Genomic DNA, 16,068 nt, shown 5'->3' with positions numbered 1-16,068 from the left:
TAAGGTAACTCAAGCGTTTCAGACCAAAATGTTTATATCCAAAACAATCACAGCACAGCTCTATGCAGTTGTTTATGATTGCTGTGTTTACGCTAAATACTGTGTTTAAGACCATTATGTAATCTATAAGACAAACACATAACAAACGTTAAGATGATTTTGTTTCATTCTTAAATATGTGGTGTAAAAATTAATTCATCTTAAAACAATAAGCAGCTGTGAGGGGAGGGGCTGGCGTTGAAATTCCTTTCAGGTTAGGTTGTAGATACCCATCAGTGTGTGACAAGAAGCTTAAGACTGGTTCTGTTTCCACTGTTTGTCCATCAGAACATCTCAACATTAACTGAACTTAAACAATCCTGAGTCATCTGACAGAACAACAAAGACATGAAACAGGACTTAGATGAGAGGAAAGCAGAGGATGGCATGTCTGAAGCTATGGGGTCAAAAGAAAAGAGAAGTGAGAGATTACCCGAAAAATAGGAAATGTCATATGACAGCATCAGTCCATTTTCTGCTCTGTGACCTACATGGAACAGACAGGAATTTGGGGCATATGTGTGTCCTGTTTGGCTGAGAGAGATTGAGATGGGGCAGGACAAAATGTTCTTGTTGTGTGTATCTAATTATGTGTGATGCATATCTGACAACATTAGTCCGGCATGGGCTCTAAATGCCTGTTTGTGTTAGACGTATGGCCACAGGTCTGCATGTTTAGGTCTGGCAGGGTCTTTTCCCAGGGCTCTGGTGGATACTAGGTAAGTCAGGGTTGCCCTTTCATGGCTATAACCAGCTTTACTTGGATCAGAGACTGTTGCACAACCAGGCCCACCAACAGGCGGACCTAGTTTGGGACATGGGTGGAGTGAGAAAACATTCCTGTGTGTGTGTGCGTGCGCGTGTGTGTGTGCGTGCGCGTGTGTGCGTGTGTGCAAGGAACAGGGGACAAGTCCACGCAGACCCTTTGTCTTTACGTCTTACTGATAATCTGTAATCAGAGTGGGATCAGACAGCCCCCCAATTATGGACAGACACACACACACACATACACACACACACAGCTTCCTTCATTAGGCTACACAGACTCCAGTGATGCAGTTCCTGTTGCTTCGTGCTTCAGTGGCTCCGCACATCAACATGTTTGGCTCTGTTAACCCTGGGAAATTAGCCTAATCCTTCAGCTCACCATCTTTAATTACAAGCATGATTAGTCACAGAAAAACTTGACCATTTGGGGATGACACTGATCATACAGACAATTTGTCTGGTAACTGGAACAGCGATGGGGATGAAGCATTTCTTTGCCATGTGTGGTAAAATAAATAGCCTTATAAAAGCCTGTATAAAAATGACATCATAACTGTGCAGTGACCAATCATAGACAGTATAAGGGCTTTCTGTAGAGCTGTAAAAGAGGCTGCCTCTGTTGGAAACCACCTGACTGACCAACTGTTTGTGGTTGCTTTGCTTTCGTAACTGAAGGAATTCTGCTGACAGTGAATTTTTATGATCAATGAACGGGCGTTGATTCGGTGCCAGTGTGTACATGTCATTAGGCCTTCTTATCACTCTGTCTAAAACCTCTATCTACTCTGCGCTGCAGGGAACTCCAGGTCAAACGGTTCAGCTGCCTCGTCCTTTGCCCTCTTTATCTACATCTTCATTCAGAGGGCATATGTTTGATTCTTCAAATAATTGAGTCATCTGTGAGACAGGAGTTAACTGGGACATCTTCATATTTACCTCATGGAGTGATCACATGGATGAAATAGGCACTTCATTCATGCTTGCCCTCATAAAGCTATTAATACTGTTTTGTTTATAGACGAGAACAGACCAGGCGCTGCTCTCAAACATCACCTCTTAGTTTTTTTCTGTGCCAGCCCGGCGGGCTATTCTAATTCTGTGATTCATTTGGTCGCCTTGGCTGCCCGTCAAGAGGATTTAGTAATGATTAGACTTACTGTACAAAGTGTTTATTAGGTAAATTGACTTGTGGATATGGGCTGTCTTCTGTTTAATGCTGCTGTACAGTAATTAACACAATGCAAAATCATTGATTTTTAAAGCCAAATTACCCAAAAGCTTAAATTAATTGCCAAATGTGTAGAGTTTCCCGGCACTCAGGAATGTGCCCTTGGCTAAGTGATTGTGTATGTGGTAAAGAGATGTCGGACTGGTTTTTCTTGCCCTCTAGTACTCCTCTCTATTGGTTGGCACAGACACAGAGAGACTGGGAGTCGATATAGTCTCACATTCTGGCCCAGACTCTCAGTCTGCCCTGTAGCCTCTTGTTCAACCCGATTATAGGATTTCACTTCACACACTAACCGACTGATTGCAAATATTTGTCTCCCATGTCTGTAGTTATTTAACACTTAGCTTATAAATGAGCTAAGAAACTTTCTCATCTTCGTTGTGTAAGTCTGAGATACGGCTCAGTGGGCATTTGGAGTGGTTGTTTTTGTGCGGTTGTGTGTGTTTGTGTTGCTCATTCTTCTGTAGATCTGTCATTTGTTTATTGTTAAAAGTGACGTACAGATGAGATCAATTATTAATGAGATTTCCGTGTAATAATTTCCTAATGGCACTACTTGTTCTATTGTTCCATAGCTGTTTGTTTGATTTTAATTACATTTATGTTTACCTATTTAACTTGTATATCTGTGTCTGTAACATCCTGTAAACTTGTCCATATTGACGTAGGCCTACGTGAAATACTCACATTAAAACTTACAAGTGAAATTCCTGCATTCATCATGTCAGTTGAGTAAAAGTAGATAACTATTATAAGTGAAATGTACCTACCTATGAGTATCAAGAGTGAAAGTGCTTATATTCAGAAAAAATGGCTCCTGTGAGTGATTACGTATTATATTATTGGAATAATATTTATGCATTTATGTGTAAGTAGCATTTGATTGTTGTGGTTGATGGTCAACAACTATTTATTATAATATTGGGTAGTTTGATCTACAACACTGCGTGACATATTTTGTATGTAAAATCTGAACTGGAAACCTGTCAAATGAATGTAGTGGAGTAAGAACTACATTTCCCTCTGAATTGTAGTAGAGTATATGTACAAAGTAGTGTGAAATACTCAAGTGGAGTATAAGTACCTCAAATTTATAAATAAGTACAGGACTTCAGTAAATGTAGGCTTCTTATTTACATCCTACCACCGCTCTGCACTGTGTGTAAGTATTGAGAGCTACTGAGCTTCTTCTTCAAATTCCTTGTATTTGTCAATACACTTGGCCAATAAAGTTGATTCTTGTAGTATAAATAATCACAAATATAACCGAGTAATATTTTTATGAAGAGATGTACTTGTATTCATGTTTGTCAGTAAATGTTGATCATCATACAGTAAATTAAAAAAGTCCCTCACCCAGGATCTATTTTTGGATGATTGGCGGCTGCCTGCCGTGCAGCTCAGAGCATGATGTCATCCCTCAGCTGGGAGGGGAGGGAGGCGGAGCTCTCCTTGCTGGCCAGTTCACTGAGTTTCAGGTGCGCTTCAACTTTCACAACAAGCCCGTCGGGTTGGAGCGGCAGGAGTGTCCGGCGAAATTATAAAGATTCGGCACCGGGGATTTCACAGGCTAGGATTAAACTTTTCACTTCAGCTAAAGTGTCAGGACAGATGAAACTAAACAGCTCGACTTCACTGTGGAGAAAATGCACTGGGAACAATTTCTCCGTTTGACGAATGGAAAGGTGAGCGCCGCTTTCTGCCCATGCTGCGGTCTCCTTTTGTGCTATTTTGTGACAGAAGGTGACTGATCGCAAAGTGCTAGTTTAGTTTTTCTTTACTGTAAAGCCACCTGGCAGGCAGAAACTTCCATCAGGAGTTTTGGCTTTCTCCCGGATGCATTGTGGTTTCTGTTGTTGACTGCGATGCCTGTCATCAATTAGTCATGGCGATGTGCACACAGGTGAGCCTCTGGTGCCTTATGTTTTTACCTGTTCTACGTGTGGTAATTACAGCAAGCCCATTTACAGGCTGAGTGATGTGTGAGTGGTGGATGCCGGTGTGAATAACCGTCACCGGCGCGTCTCTCGGCTTTTCGGTGTTCTGGCTTGGTTTCTAAGCCCCTGTGGTGTGCTGTGCTGTTAGGTTCAGCTGCTTATTTTCTGTGCACGCTCAGTGATGAGAATAATATTTTGATCACAATCCCCCCTTGAAGCAAGATTACCTCCAGCAGTATCACAGTGTGTTCAGTGTGTTCTTTCCCCTGAGGCGTTTGAGGAAATGAATCACACCGTCGTGCCTGTGATTGAAGGTGCGAAGTTCATCATCTGCTCAGGTTGAGTTTATCTACTTTTTGGAAAATCCAGGAAAAACTCAATTTAGATTGTGTCTTTGATTTTCCCATAAATGCTTCGTGGCTTATGGACAAAATCAGGTCAGCATCTGAAAAAACAACACAGACAAATATTCTTAATCTGTGAAACTGTTGTAAACAAAAATCTAATATCCTGCCAGTCTTCTCCCATATTGTTGCTCCTTTTAACAAAAAAAAATTGATATGGCTGATACTCTTTATTCTGTTGTTGCCTGTTTAACCAAACAAAAAGAGACTTGTGGATAGCTCTGAATTCACACCTGGAAGTGTTGAGTTTTGTATGGATGTGCTAAAGAATGTGAAATATATTTTTTTTCTTTTCTTCTTCTTTTTTTCTTCCACTTTCCTTTCTTTGTAAAACCCTAAATGAAATACTAATATCTTGCATCTTCCTCTTCAGACAAACTGACCGCTAGTTGCCTTTTCAACTGCCTCAATTTGCCTTTTTCAAGGCAACTGGCTGCAGAAATGCAGAAGCCTCTGTTTTCAGTGTGTCAGCAAAATGACTAAGAAACCATCATATGCAACCCCCCCCCCACCACCACCCCTTCTTATTTTCCTCTTAAATTCCTTATTCCGTCATCTGACCTCCTTACCTACCCTAATCTTCTTCTTCTCCTATGTCCTCACTTCAGATCGACCGGCTGGAGGTCAGTGGACTGGGCCAAACACCCCTGGCTGTGTCTTGTGGGGCAGATAGTTCATTCCCAGGGGGTGAGGATGTCACTCCTGACCCTCAGCGCACCAAACAGGCGATCGCCCAGCTGCAGCAGAAAATCCTCAAGCTCACAGAGCAGATTAAGATCGAGCAGACAGTCAGGGATGACAACGTTGCAGAGTACCTCAAACTGGCCAACAATGCTGACAAACAGCAAAGCACACGCATCAAACAGGTGAAATAACGAGTTATTGCGCTGCTTTTGAAAATTTTTGTGAAAGACTTCATCCAGGAGACAACTTGACTCATGTTTTTAACAGACTGGTATGCTTATGTGGCAATTAGTGAATTAACGTTAAACCTGTTTGCTCTGTTTTGCTTGTACCTAGAGGAAGGCAGGGAGCTCACTAAATATATGGAAGTGGACCGTTTTATTGCAGTGTCATCTGTATTACTCTCATTAATGAAATCTTGTTCTGTGGCTGTCAGGTTTTTGAGAAAAAGAACCAGAAGTCGGCACAGACCATCCAGCAGCTGCAGAGGAAGCTGGAGCACTACCATCGGAAACTGCGAGAAGTGGAGCACAACGGTATCCCACGCCAGCCCAAGGATGTTCTGCGGGACATGCAGCAGGGCCTGAAGGATGTCGGAGCCAAAGTCACAGGCTTCAGTGAAGGTGTTGTGGACAGCGTCAAGGGAGGCCTGTCCAGCTTCTCACAGGCCACCCACTCTGCTGCAGGGGCTGTCGTTTCCAAACCTCGGGAGATTGCTTCGCTGATTCGCAACAAATTCGGCAGCGCTGACAACATCCCCTCGCTCAAAGACTCTCTGGATGACCCCTCAGTGGACGAGGGTGTGACAGGGGCTGGTGGACGTTCACTGGGCAGTGCTGGGCATCACCTCCAGTCCAGTCCTAAGTATGGTAGCGAGGATGATTGCTCTAGTGCTACGTCAGGCTCAGCGGGAGCCAACAGCACCACTGGGGCACCTGGAGGCCCCCCCAGTTCCAAGGGCAACACACTGGAGAGGAGCCAGAGCTCCAGCCTGGACATGCTGCTGCAGGAGGTGCAGGAGCTGAGGGAGGGTCAGGCACGGCTAGAGGAGAGCCTTGATGGCTTGAAGAGCCACTATCAGAGAGACTACACAGTTGTTATGCAAGCACTACAGGAAGAACGCTTCAGGTACAAAGAGAAAAGAGAACATATGACATTGTGTGTCATACATTCCTGAAGTGTTTCGAGTTAACACATGAAAACCCCTAAATCTGCAGTCGTGTGTAATCAGGAAGAATGACCATATTTAGAAAGATACTCCTGAACACATACCATCACAGGCAACACTCCCACTGCTTGTGCTCTAGACAGCTCTTTTATCAAAGCTTTCTCAAAGTAGATCAAAACAAAACCCTGACCTGGACCTCATCTGCATAAACATGTACAGCTTGTATAAAGATGCTGCTTTTATAGTCAGTCTCAAAGCATATGTGCCACAGCCACATTCATTATGCAGATTTTGAGTGGCAGTGTTATTGTTCTCTATGTGTCCCTCATGAACAGGACTGTTACAGCAAATAGCAAGTTCTTTTAGCATTTATCTGAACTGGGTATTAAATTGTTGTTATTAATAGCTTGTGCATATATTAGAGAATTTTAAGTTAACATTTAGCCGCAACTGGCTTGCTCCACAAAGGGGACAGACACACCTGCACATTTCACAAGTGTCGTCTAAATGCAAAGATCTTCAGTGTTATTTCAGCCCCCGTCCCAGCTCTGCATATAGACTCAGACATCTGTGTGAAGCTTCTGTGGGCAGTTGGCCTTAAAAAAAACACACATTCACATTCCTCCAGAATGTTCTGAGGACAAGGCACAAAGATTAAGAGGGTCAGCAAAGAGGCAGGACAATGGTTTGGGGGTGGGGGGGTTTATAGTGAAAGAGCATTTTTCTCCCTAAAATGTCCATTTGAGTCGAGAATGGTCTGTGTTTGTCCTCTAAGACCAAAATAATAGTAAGCACTATGGAGCTGTTTTCAGCCTGCCTACAGGGAATAATCATTCATAAACCAATCATGTTGCTCAATAGCTCCTCAGGGACCGAATCCACCCTTAGCATAACCAAGAACTGCCTAAAATGTGACTGTCTAAACTAGGGGCTGCAAACAATGATTATTTACCTTATTCATTAATTTAATCTGAAACAATTAATCAATCAACAGAAAATTAATCAGTAACATTTTTTATAATCACTTAAATAAGTAGTAATTTCTCAAATTATTACGCCTTCTTGAATGTGAATGTTTGTTAGTTTGCTTAGTTTTCTGTGATGGTAAAATCATATATCTTTGGATTTTGAAGGCGTCACCTCGGGCCATTCCGTATTATTTGACTTTTCCGGACCAAAATAATCAGCAAATAATTTTTTTTTAGTGTATACAATCAATAATAATAATGATAATGATAATAATAATAATACATGAGTTCATAACCCAGAGCTCAATATGACATCTTCACTGTTCAGTTTGATCAACCATCAAAGAAATGAGAAAATAAAAACAAGCAAAGCTTTTTTAAATCACATTCCACCACCCAACATTATATACATACTGTTTATATTACCTACCTGTATAAGAATATCTGTATAATTCTGTTAAATTCAGGCACGCCTATACAGGCGCTGTCCCTCTCTATTCTTGACCTATGCTGTCCATCCAATTGTATGTGCCTGCCAAAATAAACAGCAGTATAGCTCCTTCTCCTCCTGCTTGGCACATCCCATTGGCCTGTCTCATACTGCTGACTGTCTCTGATTGGCCAGTTGGATCAGGAGATGAGTAAGCATGTCCTAATCTTGTCAGGGCAAGTCATCAGTCCAGTCAGGTGCCGTGTGGTCAGATGCCTCTGGGGTCTGTTTCTGCTAATTCCCGCATGTGTTTCCTTGTCTAAGCTAATTATGCCACCGTCTCTCACGTGTGTGTGTTTTACTTTCCATCTGTGTGTTCAGGTGTGAACGTCTGGAGGAGCAGCTGAACGACCTGACAGAACTTCACCAGAATGAGATCCTGAACCTAAAACAGGAGCTGGCCAGCATGGAGGAGAAGATCGCCTACCAGTCTTATGAGAGAGCCAGAGACATCCAGGTTTGTCTGTCAGGCTAGGATCCACAAGCACACCATCCAAGTGTCTAAAGTAAATTAGCTGTAACAATCAGCTCTGTCAGAATTGCATTTTTTTTTTTCTTATTCTCTATCTGTATTCAAAATTGGATGTGTTATAAATGGCAGTGAGTTGTAGGGATGATAAGGGCAGATAAAGCAAAGTATTCATTATTCTGGTCCTCACTCCTGACCGGTTGAGTCATGTTGAAGGCATAACAAAATACCTTATAAACAAACACCAACATGCTTGACATTTCATATATAACAGTATATAACTAAAATTCAGCATTCACTCATAGAGGTACTTACTGTTAATATAATTGTTAAATAATTTTATGGTCTCTTCTAATATATGGAACTCCAAGATGACATATATTACATGAAAAGATACATAAATTGATAATTAATAATATCAGTAAATGCAGGGAAACACAAAAATGATTTTGTTACAGTCCTTATGTAGTAGTCTAATTTCATTTTCATTTTTCAAGTCTTATGTTTATTTCACTGTGGTGTTTTTCACAGTGATGCTTTTATTTTTATGATGTTGTCACCAGTCCCCGTTTCCTAGACTATTATCCAATCACATGCCCTGCAACCTCTCAGCCCACTCAGCAGCTGATTCTGACTGTAGCCAGGTAGCTCCTGTTAGCTACAGCAACAACAATGCCGATGTAACACTGAGTTACTGTGATAACAAGAGTGACAAAAATGACATTTCACACAGATAAATATAGTTTTAATCATTTTAATTAAATCACAATTTGCTGGTTTAAGTTTTCAGAATATATTCTTATGACTCATAGTATTTCTTTGTGTCTTATGTATTTATATATTTTTGTTGTTTTGGAGTTCCACATTAAGAGGTCTCAGTGCTCAGCCTCTCTATCTTATTGCCTTATGTTAGTTAGTCATAAAATAATCTGCTCAGACTAGACATCACTAAATTAGACTGAAACTTTGAGGTGGTCACACACCCTCTGACAGTTGAAGGCATTATCTCATTGTGCGTGTTGACACTTTAAACAGAAAGATAAGACAGAGAATCCAGTCTGTCCATCTGCATGTCTGTTTGCTCAAAACATCAGGCATTTCCTTGTTAATAACTCCTGTCCTTTCCTGTTGTCAATGAGGGCCTAGTGTGTGTGTGTGTGTGTGTGTGTGTGTGTGTGTGTGTGTGTGTGTGTGTGTGTGTGTGTGTGTGTGTGTGTGTGTGTGTGTGTGTGTGCCTATATGAAGTGTACGTACAACTCAAGTTGCCCCTTGCTACATTTGCTTTCCCTCCCAGTGGGGGGTGGTAGAGCTATATGAAATATACTCCCAGTGGCCACTTTATTAGATACACCAGTAAAACCTAATGCATCCCAATAGAACAGCCAGAGCTGTCAATGCCACCTTAATGAAACTGATAGTTATTTTTTAAATGACACTGTCACAGAGGTGTTCATTTAACTATGTTTATTAATGAAGTTGTAGTTTGCAGTGGTGTTGAACTGAACTTTATTATACTCAGATGTGTTTGTAATGTTTTTCCCACATTGATGTATTTACAGACATGTTAGAAACACACTTCAACATAAAGCCAGTCCAGCACAGAAAGGTGACCACAGAGTGTGTACTATAGTTTAGTTTTTGTAGATGTTTTGTTTCTGTGTGACTTGGCTGACTTTTCTTCCTCTGCATGTCCTCTGCAGGAAGCATTAGAGGCCTGTCAGACCAGGATCTCTAAGATGGAGCTTCAGCAGCAGCAACAGCAGGTCGTCCAGTTGGAGGGGCTGGAAAATGCGACAGCCAGGACCCTCCTGGGAAAACTTATCAATGTGCTGCTGGCCCTTATGGCTGTCCTTCTGGTCTTTGTCTCAACTGTGGCCAACTGTGTGGTCCCCCTGATGAAGACACGCTCGCGCTCACTCTCCACTCTCCTCCTCATCCTCCTGCTGGCCTTCTTGTGGAGAAACTGGGACGCTCTCTCGGGGTACACGCACCGAGCTCTGCAGCCACCAGGATGACCAGACCGAAGCCAGCAACGTGTTGCTTTGGTGACGCCAGGTGATGTAACTGTAGCCAGAGTCGTGCAGGATGTTTGAAGAACGCGATTGCCGTTAGGATGGCTGTGTGGCCGGGCACTGAAAATTCGGCTGAGCACTTTCGGACACGCCCTGGAATCAAGATAAAGTGGAAGAAACAGAGTACAGCTGAGAACACTCATGATTTTCATTTAGGAAGGATGAGACTGTTTACATTTTGAAATGAACTGTTGTGTTGTTATCCCTCACAGAATGCAGCATTGTACTGTTTTTACTGTTCTTTAGAGTTTAATCAATTATAATGTTATTATTTCTAATAATATTATTTTTATTTTCAATGTTATTTTATTCAGTATCATGTAGCGTTACGCTTCCCTCACTCTACATGAAGGGGAGTTTAGTCAGGAAACCGGGCTGGCGATTTCGCCCCAATGGCCTAGTCCAATTGTAGAGACATGCAAATGTGATAATGACTTCCTTTAGGAAGAGAACTCTTACCTAGCTGTGACTGGTAGATTTGAACCATGGCTGAAAACCTTCCTGGGAGTTGCTTCTTTCTTGCTGTGATGAAATTTGTTCAGACAGAACATTTTGAAGGACCGACCATGACTTTGGAGTGTCATGATGACTAGAGACTTTTTGTGCTTCCTTACCATTTCTAATAGCAAAGATCACATGCTTTTACTTATTTCCCTTTTTTTTGAGTAAAACAGGAAAACATGTGTTACATAGGGGAAATTATTAATGAAACTGAAAATATAAAGAGAAAATGGGCCAGTTTAAGAGGGAAAAGCTACTACAGGCTGCTTACCATAGAGACAGCACATAAACAAAGAGAACATCTGGTTATTGTCAAGCACCTGCCATATTTGCAGCATGTGTAGAATGCTGCGTGTTTTCATCTAGAAAATTACAAAGGAACCGTTCTTTCTTTTAAAAGCAATGAGAAAAGGCCATCTTCCTAGTGAAATCAATTTACAAGGATAATTGCCCCTCCCCCTCATATTTGATTTGATCAGGTTAGGAAAAAGAGACTACTGGTGCTTTTCCAGATCCATCTAATTTGGAACAGTAATGCTGCTGCTTCATATCTACAGTGCAAGTCGTCTCCACTGCCATGCCAGTCAAATGCACACTGCCAGTATGTGACATTGTACTATTCATCAGACACTCTCCCTGCATATTATCTCAGTGGCCGTCCTTCTGTTGTCTACATGTACACCATGTTAATGGTGTAATGACCCAGTGCCAAACCTTAGTTAACCCAGGGATGCCTGTGCACCCGAAAGCGCCAACCTGAGAGGACAGAAAAGGGAGGTTGCTCAGCAGGTTTAGCTTCTATTCATGAATGTCTTGCATTGATGCCAAGGATGTATCTTTTTGGGAGATGTAACTTTTGCAAGGGAAAAGCTATTAGAGAATTCATAACCTGAACATGAACTTGACTCCGGATCCTCAGTTGTGTTTCTGCACCTTGCTTTCTTGAGTACAGTTCCTCAGCTCAGCGTCCAGTCTTTCTTACACTCTCCCTCTTTCTCATCTAGTCAAGGACACGACAAGATGACCTAGCACGTTAAATAGTCCACCCTGCATTTCATTGCTGAGACGCTGATTTCCTAACAGATAGTGAAATCATTTGTACCGTACAGCTGCACTTTAGCACACTGCTAGATAACATGTAGGTCAGGTTGAGGCTTGAGAAACCTTTGATAGAGACTTCAAAGGTTGTCACTCTTAAGACATTAGTCCTCAGAGGGATAAGACGAGTTGACTCAGGTCAGGATCACTGTCATCTCTGTCTTAAGATAAAACTCACACGGAGTAATTTTGCTCATTTCTTGTCAAAAATGTCGACAAAGTTGATTCCTCTCGCGGCAAACATGCAATTAAAATGGCAGGAAGTAGATTTAAGAATCTGTTTCAATTTTGCCATCGTGGGCGAGGCAGACAAGTTGAGAGTGAGCTGACTTTTGACCTTAGCTTGACCTTGAAGTATCTCCTATGATATAGGGTTGTGTGCTAAACCACTCTAGTGCCTTCTGACGTCCTTTTCTAAGTGTGGAATAAATAAAGTGCATTCCTGACTAAACTTATGTGCTATTACTACTTCTTAAAAGTGACTTATTTTAAATTGAACTCTCCCTGTCTGTTTGTGTGTGTGTGGTGTGTTTGTGTGAGTGTGTGTTTGTGTGTGTGTGTGTGTGTGTGTGTGTGTTTGTGTGCGTGCGTGCGTGCGCGTGGTATGTGAACATATTCTGTGGTCAAAGTCCTCTTGCAGGTTCATCATGTGGCCGCTAGATGGAGATCTTTTGCCTTGTATCCCCATGATGTTTTTTTTCCCCGTAGCTGTGAAAGGCTGTGTTTAGTTTGTGTGAATGGTCTGCTACAAGGGAGGTTGGGGTCTGAACACATGGAGGTGTCACTTCTTATCAGGAAGGAAACAGGTTGGGTGGAAGGCCCCTTTAACCGCAGTCTTGGGCCACCAGGGACAATATTTTCACTATAAACACAGGAGAGACCATTTTTACCCCACTTTATTCAACTATTTTCCCTCTCTCTCTCTCACACACACACACACATTCTTCCACACACACGCGCGCACACATGCACACAACTTAATTCCGTTGGATGTGTTTGATTGAGCAGCACCAAACCGCAACACTCAGTCACACCTCGCCGGTGATATCTGATGCTGACAGCTCTGACCCGCACTGAGCCTTATCCCTGCAGGACCTCATGTTCGCCTCCTCGCTGCCTGCTGAGGCTCGCGCTCTCACGCACGCGCGCCCTGTCGAGACTGTTGGCGGTTCAGTCATTGTGCAGTGCACCAGTGCAGTTGGTGGTGGTGGGGGGGGGGGGGCATTATGTTGCACTTTATCAGAGCGCCTTCCTCATTTTCTACCCTGCCAGATTTGATGCGCATGGCTGTGCGCCAAGGTAAACACGGGGCGCACTTATCTGCCCTGCTGAAAGCTGCAAGTGGTGACTGGGGGAGCCGCGAGAGGAGAGAGTGAGTTTGTCCCCAGAGGAGTCCACAGTAAATAGGCACAAGCGATTGCGCACGATTTAGCATCAACTCTAATTATTGCATGATATTTCAGAGATAACACGCCTGCAAACTGATTTATGCAGCGTCTGACACATTCGTGCTCGTTTCCCTACCAGGGATCATTCATTTCTATTCAGAGGTGTGAGCATATGCACACTCCATCCACAGACAAAAATGCTAACCATATTCGTGCATTTTTGAGTGGGGGCGCATGTGTTGTGCTTGAATATTTATGAGGTAAAGCGCTCAAGAAAGCTATGTTGGATAGATGTGAATGTCAAAAACCGGAAAGGTGTGCTGATGTGCCCATCTGGTAGCACTTTCACGGTGCTTACAGCGCCGTATGTGCCCAAAACGGAACCCTCCGGATCTGCAGAACTAATCTGAGAGCCGGGTGAGTGGGGAGCACAGGAGGTGGGAGGATGACCCGTCATTAACCCCAAGATGAGCGGAACCACGCAGGGGCAGGGATTTATCAAGTGTCCCATCTTGAAAGGAAAAGTGAATGGTCACTACAACTTCATGTGGCACCATGAGTTCACCTTCTAGCTTAGATAAATTCATGTTTAAAATGAAGTTAATATTCGATCTTGCGCTTGGACACGAACAAATTAGTGTCAAATGCAGATGGATCAAATGAAAAATGACATTCGGGTAAAATTAGGTCTGATAATTGTAGAGTGATCGATCACAACACAGTGGCCTGACAGATGGGAGGTGGCATTACAGGGAGGAAGTGCCACTCCTCAATGAGTTAGCGCCCCCGTCCACAGTAAAGCCAATTTTACTTTTAAATATGTACTTTAATAATTCTTTATCCGTGGATCAGATGTTGAATAAGCCGGACATAAAACATGGCTTGTAACAAGTTTGGTCACCTTTGTGCGGGTATGACATTATCCAGAAATTGCGCATAAGCAAATCAACTTTAAACAAGCTGTTTGTCATGAGTAGTCCATTGTGTAAAGATCATAAAAATCTGAACGAGGTATTGTGACTCAGTGCTTCAGGAGAGAGGCTGCTGAGCAGCACAGTGGGCAGAGAGGGACAGAGGAGGCAGCCTGAAAAAGGAAGCACGACTCGCTTATCGCGTCATTCTGGGTCTAGGCGTTGAGCAGGAAACAGCCTTTCCTCTCGGATTGTCGCAGTCGGAACAAACACACAATTTTGTCTTTGCTCAATGCACCCCACGGCACAGAACACGCGGAAGCCGGTCAGAAGGAAAAATGCCTCCTTCGATAGAGATAGCTGTTCTGCTCCTCGGCGTCCTGGCTTTGGAGACGCGCCGGAGTGCCAGCGCGCTGCACATCCAACAGGCTTTCACGTCTCCAAATCAGACCAATAACTTCGTGGTGGACCCGGTGTCCAGAAAGGTCTACCTGGCCACCGTCAACACGGTCTACCAGCTGAACGGTACCTTGAGCATCGAGGTGGAGAAGAGGACCGGGCCGGTGGAGGACAACCTGTTGTGCCATGCGCCACAGCTGCCCCAGGCTCCGTGCGAGCATCCTAAATCCCTCACTGACAACTACAACAAGCTCCTTAAACTGGACCGAGAGCAAGGGGTCGTAGTGGTGTGCGGATCCGTGTATCAAGGCTTCTGTGAGCTCAGAAAGATGGATAACATTTCGGAGATAGCGGTGGAGTTCCCACCTCAGGGCGAGAAGACTGTTTTCCCCAGCATGCTCAACATTGCTGCTAATCACCCAAACGCATCCACTGTCGGGCTCATCTTCAAGAGCCATGGGGGAAACACCCGGCTGCTCGTCGGGGCCACGTACACGGGGGCTGGTACCCAGTTTTTCCCCAAAAATCACAGCAAGGAGGACCTGCGCTTTGAAAACACCCCGGAGATCGCCATCCGCTCCCTGAACGTCAAGGATCTATCCCGACTTTTCACTTATGACATTAACCCTTCTGAGGATAACGTATTCAAGATCAAACAAGAGGTTAAAACCAAAAACAAGCTGAACTTCGTCCACGCTTTCATTCAGAAGACTTACTCATATATCGCCTTCAATAATGACGCGAAAACGGGCCACAAGGAGAGTCAGCCCAACAGCATCCTCGCCAGGATATGTCTGGATACAGAGAACCCCCGAAAATCCTCCGGGCCGGAGAGCAGGAAGCTCACTGAGTCCTACATCCAGATGCCTCTACAGTGTGGATATAACGGGAACATTTACAACCGGCTGGTGTCTGTGTACCCCGCGGAGGTCCACACGGACGACGGGCAGGGCTCAGAGTCGTACCTGTTTGGAGTGTTTTCCAGACAGACGGACAGAAAGTCTGCTCTGTGCGCTTTCAAGTTTGGAGACATCGAGGAGGAGATCCGACAAGGCCGCAGGAACTGCTCCAACTCTCCCAGCAGCGATGTTCAAGTGCTGGACAGCGTTATCCAGGGCTCCGGGGCAGCCTGCATTCAGAAGGGAAACCTGGTGGTAAGGACCACAGATCTCTTTTTTCACTCTACATAAAGTTTGATTCCGTGATTTCATTTTATGAAGTGGTATTAGTCTAAAAGTTCAATTTATTACACAAAATGGGAAGAAATTTATTAGTTGAGGTAGTTCCACTTGACTCAAGTTTCCTATAAACCAGAATCAGCATCTTGGGGGCAGAATAATATTTACAGCAAGGGAACAACAGACAATTTATTAATCTCACCAACAGATTTTCCACCCTTTTGAAAAAATAAGATGCGTTATTATCTCATTTATGTTTTGATTTATTATGTTTGAATTATTTTGTAATCATTATTGGATTCAAAATGGATACATCCCTGTTGTACAAAGCCTGTAGATGAAGAAATTTATTTGTATTTATTT

The 16,068-nt window shown here is 43.4% G+C and overlaps 2 protein-coding genes across 7 annotated transcripts in view; both read left to right on the top strand.

The window, feature by feature from the left end:
• The window catches only part of tmcc1 (transmembrane and coiled-coil domain family 1), a 42,475-nt gene extending 31,959 nt beyond the window's left edge, over nucleotides 1-10,516 (top strand). For 5 of the 6 annotated variants that reach the window (XM_022739227.1, XM_022739226.1, XM_022739225.1 and 2 more), the window contains 4 exons: nucleotides 4,988-5,245; nucleotides 5,500-6,191; nucleotides 8,011-8,146; nucleotides 9,859-10,516. In XM_022739227.1, the coding sequence (XP_022594948.1) occupies nucleotides 4,988-5,245; nucleotides 5,500-6,191; nucleotides 8,011-8,146; nucleotides 9,859-10,173 (1,401 nt within the window). In that variant the 3' untranslated portion in view covers nucleotides 10,174-10,516. Of the gene's footprint in view, nucleotides 1-3,556; nucleotides 3,724-4,987; nucleotides 5,246-5,499; nucleotides 6,192-8,010; nucleotides 8,147-9,858 lie in introns of those variants that run through there. The other variant, XM_022739229.1, reaches the window with a different exon arrangement.
• Nucleotides 10,517-14,338: 3,822 nt separating this feature from the next.
• plxnd1 (plexin D1) overlaps nucleotides 14,339-16,068 on the top strand; it is a 60,190-nt gene continuing 58,460 nt past the window's right edge. Inside the window, exon 1 of the mRNA XM_022739224.1 lies at nucleotides 14,339-15,681. Coding sequence (XP_022594945.1) covers nucleotides 14,467-15,681 — 1,215 coding nt within the window. The 5' untranslated portion in view covers nucleotides 14,339-14,466. The remainder of the gene's footprint in view (nucleotides 15,682-16,068) is intronic.

The sequence above is a fragment of the Seriola dumerili genome, unplaced genomic scaffold (assembly GCF_002260705.1).
Source record: "Seriola dumerili isolate Sdu_G_001 unplaced genomic scaffold, Sdu_1.0 BDQW01000043.1, whole genome shotgun sequence".
NCBI classification, from domain to species: domain Eukaryota; kingdom Metazoa; phylum Chordata; class Actinopteri; order Carangiformes; family Carangidae; genus Seriola; species Seriola dumerili.
This window is presented reverse-complemented; position numbering and strand designations above follow the sequence as displayed.